The sequence below is a fragment of the Pinus tabuliformis genome, chromosome 8, assembly GCF_031772625.1.
Source record: "Pinus tabuliformis cultivar Carrire ecotype Pingquan chromosome 8, CPIR1, whole genome shotgun sequence".
NCBI lineage: Eukaryota > Viridiplantae > Streptophyta > Pinopsida > Pinales > Pinaceae > Pinus > Pinus tabuliformis.
Window position 1 is genome coordinate 1,867,757,998 of NC_142294.1, and position 13,262 is coordinate 1,867,771,259.

At 38.0% G+C, this 13,262-nt stretch overlaps 1 protein-coding gene across 4 annotated transcripts; it reads left to right on the forward strand.

Moving 5' to 3' along the window:
• The first annotated feature begins 2,490 nt into the window (after window positions 1-2,490).
• Window positions 2,491-6,106, forward strand: LOC149243787 (uncharacterized). Of its 4 annotated transcripts, XR_016246703.1 has the most exons (4): window positions 4,902-5,251; window positions 5,354-5,440; window positions 5,534-5,626; window positions 5,799-6,106. XR_016246703.1 is itself a non-coding variant. In XM_089374618.1 (3 exons), the coding sequence occupies exons 1-3, from the start codon at window positions 5,312-5,314 to the stop codon at window positions 6,030-6,032; spliced, it is 456 nt and encodes a 151-aa protein (XP_089230744.1). In that variant the 5' UTR covers window positions 4,902-5,311; the 3' UTR covers window positions 6,033-6,104. The 4 variants fall into 4 exon arrangements, 3 of the variants coding, with proteins under 3 accessions (XP_089230745.1, XP_089230743.1, XP_089230744.1); XM_089374618.1 differs by having other exon boundaries at window positions 4,902-5,440; window positions 5,799-6,104; XM_089374619.1 differs by lacking the exons at window positions 4,902-5,251; window positions 5,534-5,626; window positions 5,799-6,106 and adding an exon at window positions 2,491-2,668 and having other exon boundaries at window positions 5,354-5,441.
• Window positions 6,107-13,262: the final 7,156 nt, after the last annotated feature.

Consider the following 13,262-nt stretch of genomic DNA (forward strand, 5'->3'; position numbering starts at 1 on the left):
TGTATAACATCAACACACAGGTTGACTGACACGTTCCTCTACAACAAAGTCGGTTTGAATGAATGGCATCAACCTACATTGTTTCTCTGCGACATATTTTGGCACTGATGCGAGGAGAGATACATTATAGAGCTACTTAGAGGGCTAGAGGTGGATTATTGTATAACACATATGCTAGGGAGTCACACCACAATCCAAGCTTTCTCTTTTAGTAGGCTTTAGTGTGTTACTGCTGTGGCATGCATTATGGCGATACCATCCCTACAGGAGCTATGGTCATTATTAGAAAGATTTCTGGTGAGCTTAGTATGCATTGATACAGTGGTTTTAGGAGATGGTTTATAAGGAGTGCAATGCAGATGTTGAGTGTAGAAACATACAGATCACATATGGAAATTTCATTATGGCTTTCTAGTGGGAGTGATTAGCTTGTTGGAGACCAGAACTTCAGATGCTACTGAATACAGAAAACACTCTGATTTTCTTTTTTGCCTGCCTTTCTCGAAACCTCGTTCTGGATAATCCACTCATCGGAGGTATGAAAGTGAAGGACTTGAAATACCAACCTTCATCTCCCAGATGCTGGGAACTTGGGAGAGAATGCTGGATGGTTTCAAGATCTCACTTCTGTGGAATATGGTTTCAATATTTTCATGCTGATCCTGAGACCCCGTGTGAGCAATCTGTCATTAGCAGATCCCAGTCTTTAAGCAGTTAGTCCTGTTTGGACACTAGGAGATCCCTCTTTAGCTCCTTTTACTGCTTTCATGAACCCCACCCATCTTAGTGACTGGTTCCTTAGCTCCTTTCGGTCGCAAGAGAGAGGATACGTTACATAACGAGTCTTTATGTGCAAGATTGGTCAAGCGAGATTCTTATTCCCGGTCAAAAGATCTGAATTCTGGGATGAATGGGGAACCGGTATTAACGTCCTCCTTTTATATCTAATTTGTCCAGTAGGTGGAGCACCGGTGTGCTGGCTGATTGCTCCTGGAGCAGTAGGGCCCCTCACTTTCTTTTATTCGGCTTTCCCAGGTGATTGGAAGATCTGGCCATAGCTATAGGAATAAGATGGGGGCGCTCTTGCTAGCCATTGTGGATTCGGTAATTGCTTGCCATTGTGAAAAGGTTGGAAGAGCTCAAATAAGAATAGGGGTCGCCTAATAATAGTAAGTAGGGTGACGCACTAATCTGAACCTATGGATGGAATTAGCCCAATCTATCTATCCTCTTGGCCCCGATTGGAATCATGTAGGAAAAAACTGGCTTAGTAAATCAATGCTTGAGCAGAAACATCCCTCATCTCGCCACCCATCCGATATAGCTGGGCATCCGATCTAGGTCAGACCTCATCAAGGTGTCGAGCATCCATAAGGTAATCCGATCAATAAGCGAGAACGAGCGCATGAATGAACCCTTTATAAGTCAGGGGCCTGCCTGTCACTTCAAATATAAAATTGAGATTGATGTGCCTGGATGGATGATTTGGACTAGCTAGATGCCGGACCACCTCCCCGTTGGCACTACTCCCTGATATAGGGATTCGATCCAGCCAAAGCAGGTGCAGGGAAGAATCCAACCGGGCGATTAGTCTTTGTGTTATGAGCTTTCTTGGTGGAAACATGTACACTGGTCTATGTGCCTCACTGATTAGTAATGTTATACCATCCTGTAATAAAGAGATTATAGATATGAAACCTACTCACTATCCATGGTACTTGTTGGCTCTCTCCCTCTTTCACACTGATCTAGCCTCTAAGATCTTTATAGAAATTTCTAAGATCTTTATAGATCTTTATATGAAACCAATTCTCAGACAGAGAAGAATGGATATCATGAAGAAAACCTAAATTGTATGGCTATAGAGGATGCAATTCCCAGAGGCCAGGCCAACAAGCCCTTCTGGGCTCATGGGGTTGACTTATTGGGATATTCTTTGGGGTCCAGGAGGCATGCCAATTTTCCATTTGAAGATCCTAATTCTCCTCGCCATTCTCAAATCGTTCGTCTGTGCTTATGCTCAGAGAGGACATCTCAGCTTGAGAATGTAACTTGATAATCTTTACTGATAGATTTATAGATAGTTTTGTAGCATTGCTGCAAGTCAATATCCAATACTGTGTACTGTTTGATTTAGTAGTGTCAGAGAAGTCATATGGGGAGGATAGGAATTATGTTATGCGGATATGAAGTCCATAAGGTTTATTTCCTAGTATCTAGGTCAATGAAGAGGATAGGAATTGTTCTGTAACTGTGGATAGGAAGTCCATAAGGTCTATAGCCTAGTGATAGCTAGGCCATAAAGTCTATTATCTTCCATGTTAATAGAGTTTATTGTCCACAAAGAGTTTATAGTCCATGAGGCCTTACATTTGTGCATTGTTAATGCCAGTAAATGCACACTAGGTTTTGTTCTCTACGTTATATCAGTATAAATTAATGAACTATAAGTTCTATGATTTCATGAGTATCAATTTTGATATTGATGGATTGCCATCACAGGTTTGCAAGACAGAAAGAACAACAATGTGTGGAGCTTTAACAGCAGCTGGGCTTAAAGCCACTTCCGTTCTCAAGGAGCTTGGCAATCGCTGGGAGCATTACTCTGTCATAACTCTGGTTGACTGCAGAAGCCTCGTTAGCAGCAGCCTATCTGATCATAGTGTTGGTAAGGTTTTGCCAATTCCATATTTGCACATTGCTTTATTTTATTTTGAATTACCACTGCTGCTTCAAAGTTTTGTCTAGTTTTCACAGTATGTTTTTGTATTTATTTACAGTTATCGGTTTCTGTAGGTTTAATTTATTTATGGCATGATTTCTTGCACTCTATGAACTGGGTTTTTCTAGTGTGAGCAATCATGTTGTTCATGGTATACATGTTGTACAGATACACTTGTATTCAGTAAGAAAGCAATTGTGTGTGGTTCTATCAGCTACAAACAGTATTAGTATATCTCAATTTGTATACCCTTTATTTTTTTATTAATTTTCTTCTGATCAGTTGTGTGAATATTTGTATTGCTTCCCTTGACCCTTATTTTGGTTTCTTGTGGGCACGAAGGTTTCTACCATTCTGCTATTATGAATACCCATCATATCAATGAAACAGGGGACTTTTGGGAGCTGGCCAGACAATGCTCAAATGCACTTGATACATCTATGAGGAATCGAAAACATTTCACAGACATGAGTGATGTCAACTTCCTTATGTGCCAATCAATTCAACATCCTTATTTAACTCCATCATCTTCATTTCGCACTTCACTTATTGTTGTATTTGAAGGTCCCATGGTGGACGAAATGGATGAATTGAAAAGGGCAATAGGTTTAGAGGATTATATGGGATGCTCTTCTGTTCATGGAGTAGGACCTTCTCTTGCAGTTTTTGATACAGTCAGAAATGGAGCTTTGGATTGTGCATGTGTATATCCCGCATCTTTGCATTCCAGAAAACAAATGCAAACTTTAATTAACTGTATGAAGAGTATCCTCATTGGTGCTGCTAAGCTCTGAGAGAAAGTGTCAGGTGCAAACCTTGACAGAAACCTGACTGTGCAAATGGGATAAGGATATCATCTAGGAAAATCTTATGTAGCCATTGTTTTCGTTCATGCAAAGCAGTGTTTTTTTGTAGCACAGACTTTTATCATTAAATACTACCATATGATAAACAACGATCTTATCTATCAATTTGCAAGTATTGTTTATATTTTTCCCTCATATCTTTTCAGAGTGAGAATCCCAATTTCAATTTATTGAAAATAAAAATACACAAGTGTGGCCAAGCTCGGAATCATATTGAGACAATAAGATGCAAGAGAATACACTGAGTCCTTATGTCCTTGGAGCACCTACTACATGAGAAAATTAAAAAAAAAAATCACCTTTTTAATTCAAGGAAAATGATATAGCCTAAATCCAAAGAAATGCAGAGGTTCCATCTTTCCATAGGCGCATAATAATATTGTATGCATAAGAGATAACATATAGATAACACAAATTTTCTCTGCTTTCTTTTATCTGTTGTCACCCAGATGGCCCTGGTTAGTTTTGTAGTCAAAAGTGGTCAAATCTTGTAGTCAATGGCTACAGAATTATTTGATGTTGTTATCTGACATAAGGTTGTTTGCATGTGCTGTAGTTGATCTATAAACTGAAGTATAACTAGAGGTGTTCTAGTTTTCAGCGGATATTTTATAGTATCTGAGAATTCATATGTATAGCACAAAGAAGTTCAATGCAATTCTTCACTATTAAGAAATATGTTAATAGATAGTAACCTTGTTTTCCTATTAGTGAACAAACATTTACATTCAGTCGGTATACATATTACAGGATTTCAAAACAAAAGGCTCAGAGTCTTTATAGAAATTTCACATATGGAAATTTCATTATGGCTTTCTAGTGGGAGTGATTAGCTTGTTGGAGACCAGAACTTCAGATGCTACCGAATACAAAAAACACTCTGATTTTCTTTTTTGCCTGCCTTTCTCGAAACCTCGTTCTGGATAATCCACTCATCGGAGGTATGAAAATGAAGGACTTGAAATACCAACCTTCATCTCCCAGATGCTGGGAACTTGGGAGAGAATGCTGGATGGTTTCAAGATCTCACTTATGTGGAATATGGTTTCAATATTTTCATGTTGATCCTGAGACCCCGGGTGAGCAATCTGTCATTAGCAGATCCCAGTCTTTAAGCAGTTAGTCCTGTTTGGACACTAGGAGATCCCTCTTTAGCTCCTTTTACTGCTTTCTTGAACCCCACCCATCTACTCCTGAACCTGGACCACCTGTAACTCCTGCTACTGATCTTTAGTCAAATCCATGAAGGGAGCATGCCAGGAAAGCATTTTTATTGTTGATGGCATAACTGCTGCAGGTCCAGTTAGAGAAAAATTGTTTGATATGGACAGCAACAGAAAACATGAGGGATTCATTGACCCTGCCAAAATTGAGGGAAACAATGGCCAGGAAGCTGGAGAGAACCAAAATTTCGAAGTTGGAGAAAATATACAGATTGTGGTGAGCAAGTAGGAACCTTCCCAACTGGATACTCCGTTGAGGATCCATGAGGTTACGCCGGGATATAATATATCAACCTGTTTAAGCACCTTATATGGCCTGGACTCTAGTATTCGATCCAAAAATTCAGAACTTAGAAAAAGTTACAATATATCCCCTTGTTTAAGTATGAATGAATCTCTTCTAGAAGACACAAAGAAAAGTCGGCAATGAGAGCATTCAGGTATTGAATTTTTCATTAAACATTATTTAGAATGTATTAATACTTATAAGTATCTTAAACATGTATTTGTGTGAAAATAAATTGAATTGGTTTATGTTTAAGGACAAGGCATCCAAGGCGAGGTTAACCAAGACAAAAGTCACTCATCGTAGTGGCCAGAAAGGTTTAAAAGCACTGATAACAACCTTTGTAAGTGTATTAAACATGTGATATTTTTTTAACAAATTTTGTACTAGAAGAAAGTCATTGTTATCTAATTTCTCCCTATTTACTGATTGATAGGAACTAAAATATGGAAGACCTCCAAATCATTTGGAAAAGGAGGTGCTGCAGGAAAAGAGATGGGTTGAATTTGTTGTTTGGATGGACTCCATGGTATGTAATCTTAGTTGGATTTCCAATATACTTTTAAACCATATTTTCATTTTATTTTTTAGTACTATTAGATATTATATCTTACTTCATTTTATGGTTAACATTGTATAACAAAAACATGCGTTGTGTTATGTAATTAATACTAACATGTAATATTGATTTTTTTTCTCAGAATGCTATAGGTAATGATTGCCAAGACCATGATCCAAATTATGTTCAACATATATCAGGAGATGATGAGGATGAGGATGATGGTGGTGAAGGAGGAGATGATGATGATAGTTGCGGTGTTGGTGATGATGTGGATCAGAGTAATGAGGATGGTCAAGATGATCATGAGGATGATCTTGGTGGTGGTAGCTGGGCATGCACATGCATTGTTTTTTATGAAGAAATTATTGTGTAGAATGACATTGTTATGTTTAGATGGGTGTTGTGAATTTACCCTATATCAATGAGTCATTTTGATTTTGTAATCATACGATGAGTTTGATTTATGTATGTTGTTAATTTATCGTAGAATAACGATATTCATGAAATATTTTGATTTGTTAATCATATTTGAATTTTACTTGTTTTGATTAAAAATAATACTGATTTTATTAGTATTATGTTGCTATTTTATACATGTTTTGAAATTTGTTAATGACACATTGTAATTTTTTTGGATGGATGTTGTCAATTTCTCTTAAATTTCTTTACAAATGATTTTTAATTGTGATATCTGCTTTAATGATATTTAGAAACTATCATATATTTCACTATGAATCTATAAAGGGGGTCATATATGTAAAGAAAAATATACTCTATATAAGAAGTCAAATGCGGATGTAACCATGGATGCAAAATTGAAAGCAAAATTGGATGTCAAACTAGGAATTAATACAAAATGCAGACAATTGAAATACAAAGTGTTTTAAATTAGAAGTGAAAAATTGTGCAATAGTTGACACAAAGAAGGGAACAAAACATGGCATACAAAAGGATATCAAATTGGGCAAAAACAAGGACACATAAATGGGCACCAAATTAGATGCAAAAAAAGACAACAACTAGATGTAAAATAAGATGCAAAGTTGAGAGTTAAAAAGAAGCAAAAAACGTTACAAATTAATATGCCAAATGATGATGCAAATAATGATGTAAATTTGGGATGCAAACTTGGGTGCAAAAAAGGAAAAAAAAAGGATGTAAGAAAAGACATAAAACAAGATGCAAAATGGGGCTGAAAAAAGGTGAAACCAAGGATGCCATATTGGATGTAAAAAATGATTCCTAATCACATGCAAATTTAGGCTCGAACTCAAACACAAAATTAATGCAAATGTGGACACAAAATGAGGCAAAAAAAGATGCAAATTTGGATGGTGAAAACGATGCAAAACTAGACACCAAAAAAATGCAAAATTGGATGAAAAAGTCGGTGTAAATAATGGTGCAACATTGGACACAAGTAGACACAAAAAAATGGTGCAAAAAGGGGCATAAAATAGCTTAAAATTGGATGCAAAACTTGCTGCAAAAACAAATACAAAAGTAGACGTAAAAAATGGCTCTAAATTGAATGTACCATTAGACACAAAATAAGATGCAAAGGTGGACACAACACATGACTCAACATAAGATGCAAATATAAATGCAAATTTGGATGCTCAAAATGATGTAACATTAGATGCAAGAGATGGTGTTAAAAATGATGCAAAATTGGATGAAACAAATGACGCACAATATGGTGCAAAATGAGATGGGAAAAATGGAGACAAATCAAACATAAATGTGGATGTAAAAAATGGTCCAAAAAAAGATGCAAAAATGGGCACAAAAATGGATGAAAAATTTGGTGCTAAATCAAATTCAACACATGGTGCAAAGATAGGCACCAAAGCTGGTGCAAAAATAGAAGCAAAAACTAGTGTAAGACTAGATACAAAACCTGGCATAAGACTAGATGCAAAAACTGACACAAAATGGAGGCATAAAAAGACGTTAAATTGGATTCAAAATACAGTGTAAACTTGATGCAAATGATGGTGCAAAAATGGAAGCAAAGAATGACACAAAATAGGAAGCAAAAGAGAATGAAAAATAGATGCAAAAAATGACACAAAACTAGAAGCAAAACCTGTCATAAAATAAGATGCAAATCTTGGTTCAAAATTTGACGCAAAAAATGATGCATAGTTTGGTGTAAAAAATGATGCAAAATCTAGCGTGAAAAAGGATGCAAAATCAGGTGCAAAAAAGGACGCTTTAAAAAATGTACAATAGAGCCAGATTTAGCGCCAGGTTGCTCATCACAATTACAAAACAAATGCAATAAAATCTGGCGCTAAATCTGGCGCAAATCGCTGGTTTTGTTGTAGTGGGGTCTTTCCAAATTCTAGCTCGAATCGGACCGGTGGCTTACCAACATTCCCTACCCAGTCACATTCATATACACAATGTCTTTCATGTTTCTCTACTTAAGAAATATGTTTATGATGTTAATCACGTAATAAAATGGTAAGAAATTCAGGTAAAATATATACATATATATAGTTTCTCTTTTACAGATTCATTAAAACAAATTGGTTAATGACTTAACTCATTTTGGTGCTATGTTGAGGTCAAACTGGAAGGCGAGTTCTTGGTCAAACCTTTAGCTATACTATATTGGAGAGAAGTAACATTGCAGAAACGAGTTATCACCCAGGTTAAAGTGCAGTGGCAACACTATGGACCGGAAGAGGCCACCTAGGAAGATGAGCAGGTTATGAAAGAAACCTTTCCGGGTTTTTTTCAGAAGGAGAAAATCAGGACGATGTTCCATTTTAGGGGGGGTGTTTCAGGGAAAACTAGTGTTGATTCGAATTGCTAGTCCCACTAAGATGGGTATCTATCTTAGAAACAAACAATGAAATCTTTTCAAGAGTTCCTTTAAGTGTGATAGATGAGAGGGAAGAAAAAAAAGGACCAACCTGGATCTTCTGCTTTGATCCTAGCTTGATTTCTCCTTTCCTTGATAGAATTTGCCACTCTTCTCCTACTTGTCCCGCTTCAAAGAGTACCTGTAGAGTCAAAGTAACAACAAACCATCAAAGCATCTCCATCTAAAACATCATAAACAATGAGGAATAAAAAACACATTGACCATATAATTGCATTCATAAACAATAAGATTCACAAATACACAATTATATGGAGGAAAACTCAAAGAAGTTTATTAATAGCAGTGAAAGAGAGGATTACAACCTAGTTGTTTGATCCAGCATCATCCTCCCAGTATAGAAGCCCTCTTCACCTCATGAACAAGCAAATCACCCAACAATGCAATGTCTCTTCTCACCAACAAACCAACAACACTTCCTTACAAAATACAAAATTCCAGCGTCCAGATCTCTCAGATGAGGGATCCATCTATAGATTTCTTGCAAGGATGTGAGTTAGCTCTGGGTTTTTGATTAGCTTCATTTCACGGATAGTTCTTGGTTCCACTTGGAGATTTCATTGATCTCTTACTCATCCCTGGGCGAATTCAGAGAGGCAAGTGTCACAGGAGAGGTTTCTGGAAGATTCCATGATCATCCACTTAGAAAACCGTCTCTGCCATTTGTCTATTCTTTCTCATCACACCCCGCAGAAGGTCATTTCAGTATGCATCGCACCTGGCCAGTTTGGCAGTCAGTATGCATCGCACCTGGCCAGTTTGGCAGTTAGTATGCATCGTACCTTGACCATGGAGCAGTCTGTATGGTCCAGTTTTGGCCAGTTATGAGTAGTTTTTCAGGTGGAACTTCTGGGAAATGATGTAACCAGTTGACCATGATCCTTTAGGGTATGAAACAACACTTTTAGGGACTTAAGGAGACCTTAGTTTATGTACATATGAGTTTGGAGTTGCAGTGCCCAAATATGTCTATAACAGCTGCCCCCTAAAGCATGAGGTCGTAAAACTTCTGATGTTGGGTGAAATGCTTTATCATGAGGATTCGAGGTATTCGTACTGGAAGGTGACCTATATAAGATACAATACAATACATCATCATGATATTATTTTCATGATCTAGCTGAGGCGGGCATTCCCATGCTCAGTTTTATAAATTCATTTTCATGTACATAGGACAGACAATCGTCTGTTGTTGCAGACTGGTGATTCTTCGCATGAAGAGTCATATTCCTTGGCTTAGATGACTATTTGTACAGCTTATGTGTACAATTGATGTCTTTATTTTCCTGAATATATCATAGCCTGGATGGATGAAACTAGATCTGGGGTCTTCGAAACTCATCCAATCTTCGCCCGGTGTATAAGTCGATCCATGTGAAAAGATGTTTTGAAGTCGAACATGGAAAGACATCGCCTGATTACCAGCCAATAATGTAAGTTGTTAACAGACGCGAGAGGAGTCACAGATAATGATGATGACCCTCAAGGTACTACAGTAAAATTCACGTGGTGTGAATATATGAGCCAATTTCAAACACCACGCAAAGTCTTTCGGTCGAAGGTCATTGATGTAAACCTATTGCCAGAAGCGAGACACTTGCCATTGTGGCATGCAAGCTTCAAAGTATTGAAAGGGTTGTTTCTAAGTCAACTTTTTGGATAATGGGCTGATGTCGACAAGAAGTGACATGTCATAGGAGGGCATTGATGTATCCCACATCTACGATGTGAAACAGAGCAAATGATTTTTGTGGAGGTGAAAACGATCTGATGATATAAGGTTCAGGAATGGAGATCATGAAAAATGAAGGGTGGAAGTATTGTAGTGGATGAGGTGTTTGCTGGATGGTGAATTCTCTGAATGAATTCTCTTGAACATATTGGCGACACTGATATGGACTTCGTAGCGTTAACCCCATGGATGGTACAGAAGACCAATGGTGATGGTGAACAGAAAAACCCAACCCAACTCAATCACGGTGATGGAGTGAAAGTGTCATGTTCAAGAGCGACCTGCTACCAAAAAAGTTCTTTAAGTTTTCTTCCCACTTTTCCCCAGTCATTGCTGACCAGTACCTCTTTACTTTTGTCAAGCTTGAGGAGGATAACATATTCTTGGTCTATAGTTTTCCCTTCAGGCAAACCTATCACTTTGTGTTTAGCGAGCCTAGCATCAGTGAGACTTGTTCTTGTTTGGGTGGACAAGTTTGTCGCTATTGTTTTAACGAGTTTAATGACAAAGATAACTCGGTCCTTTTCATGTTTAGAGAGATTGAAAAGGGACGAAAAGGAGACTCCAATAGTATTTTTTCGTGGCATAATCCCCTAATTCTGAAAAAGTATAAAATAATATGAAAGGGATGACTTTTCGATAGCTTTCACGAGCCAACAAAGATAAGCACTCGATCTTTTTGTTTAATAATCCCTCAGGTCCAAAAATATTAAAATATATGGGAGGGATGGCATTCCCCTTACTTTAACGAGCTGGAAAGGCCAATAGCTCGACAATATTTTTATATTTAACGAGTCTAAAAAGAGTTTAAAAGGGACTCATTTTTTAGGAACGAGTTGTATTTTCAGGTAGCAATCGGTTCCAGGTAAGTTTGGAACTTCTCAAAACATGGCAGTGTGAAGAGGGTGGCAATCAGAATCACTTGTCGCAGATGTTCTTCAAAAGGGTAAATAATCAAGTGGAAGCATATGGTCGACCAAATGAATGGAGGTGACGGTAGGAACACAACCAAGGTATCAAAAGGGCTGATAGCTTGGCGATCACAAAGGTTATTTACCAAAGGTGGTTTCATTTTTTAATGAGCTTGAATCAGGAGAAAAATATTCTCAGTGCAATTTGATTTTTTAACGAGCTTGAACCTTGCGGGAACATTTCTCTTACCAATCTTTTGATAATGTCTCTTGGTAGATTTATTTTTTAATGAGCTTGAACACTACTATAGCATGTGCTCATGGCCTTTTTATGCAAGCTAGAAACGACCGAGCTACGAGGTTAAAGGGCCGAGAACCTACAAACTAAGAAAATCAAAGGTCGTTTTTCACTTGCATGCAAAGGTTTGCATGCCCCCAGGTGTTTTAGTAAAAGGAGAGTTTCCAGGTTACCAAATGGAAGTCCTTGTGGTTAGGCAGGATTGTTTCTGTCGGCAGACAAAAACTCTTCCTTTGCTTTGTCTATCGAAATAGACAAAGGTAAATGGTGTGAGCTTCCAATCACATAACATACGAATGTGAATGGTGTGAGCTTCCAATCACAATAGTACAAAGGAAATAAGTGTGTCAGACTGATCACATAACCTATACAAGAATGCTTTTTCGGTCCGAGTATTATGACCTTTCAAGAAAATCTCTCTTTTCCTTTGGGTTCGCCTACTGAAGTAGACTAGGGTGCATGCCCCCTAACCTTCATCACACTCACCAAACTACTCGCGATAACTAGGTGGATGGAATGAAGGTTGAGGAGACATTGTTGACGCGAAGAGACCATTTAGGAATGATGGTTTATTCATAGCTGTGTTTGAACCAGGAAATGAAAGCTGGTCGACAAGTTGCACTAGTCTGTCTTCATGTGGAAAACACATCACTCGAAAGAATGTGGAAACAATAGCTTCCATGTTATATATAGTCACATCCAAGGAGTAGATTGTAATCTAGTGGACCTTGGGCTACCATCATGTTAAAATGAATGGTTTTCTTTCTCTAAGTTATTGGTAACTTTGGAAGGATCCCTAACGGTTCACATGTTCCTTTGTTGAAACCTGACAAATTTTGTTTTTCAGCAAAAAGCGATGGCGAACCAAGCGCTTTCCAAGCAGTTGAGGAAAGGATACTCACTGAAGCCCCTTCATCTATGATAGTGCCAGACACGATCATTTTTCAAACTTGTACTATGATTTAGAATGGTACATTAGATGGAAGGCGGGGTTTTGCTAGCTGATTCTAATTAAAGAAAACGATTAAACTGCTTGGAGGAAGTACCCGATAAATGTCTGGATAAGATTCATGAACTGGGGGGGTCTCTTTCTGCTGTAAAGGAATGGGTGGATTTCCCCCAAGTTCATTAGAATCTGTATCAACAAAAAGAATTTGAACGGTGTCGATCTCATTCTCTTTGGGATCTGTATCATCCGAAGGTGGGCCTTCTGAAGGCAAGACTGTGTCGATTGCCATCTCGACCAGTTGACTTTGGTCCAGTATGGACTTAGAAGGTTCAATTTCAATGATAGGTGATTCAATCGACAATTGAGTTATGTCAATCGGGTTTTCAACTAGCGAAGGACTTGGCAAGAGTTTCTTGTATCCAGGTGGAACTTGCTGCAGTGAAGCAGGACAGTTATCCAAAATTCTTTTGGCTTCGTCCAGAAAAGGACAACGATGAAGAGTATGATCACCTTCACATAACCTACATGGAACTCTAAATTTTCCTTTTTTTCTATTAACTTCATTTTCACTAGTTGATGGTGTGCTGTCAACCTGACTTTCATTGGTTGATGACACCGAATGGTGCAACCGGGGAGACCATTCCCTCAAGATCCGCGGGATGCAAGGCAATCTCAATGGTAATGTTTCTCCTTGCAAATTGCGCATGGAGTTTGTTAGTGTTGGTATCTTCATCCCTCCATTAGTGATCAAATTCTCTTGTTGCCTTGCATTTTAGGTGTCTCATCCGATCAACTTTATTCCATTAGGTCATGGATCATC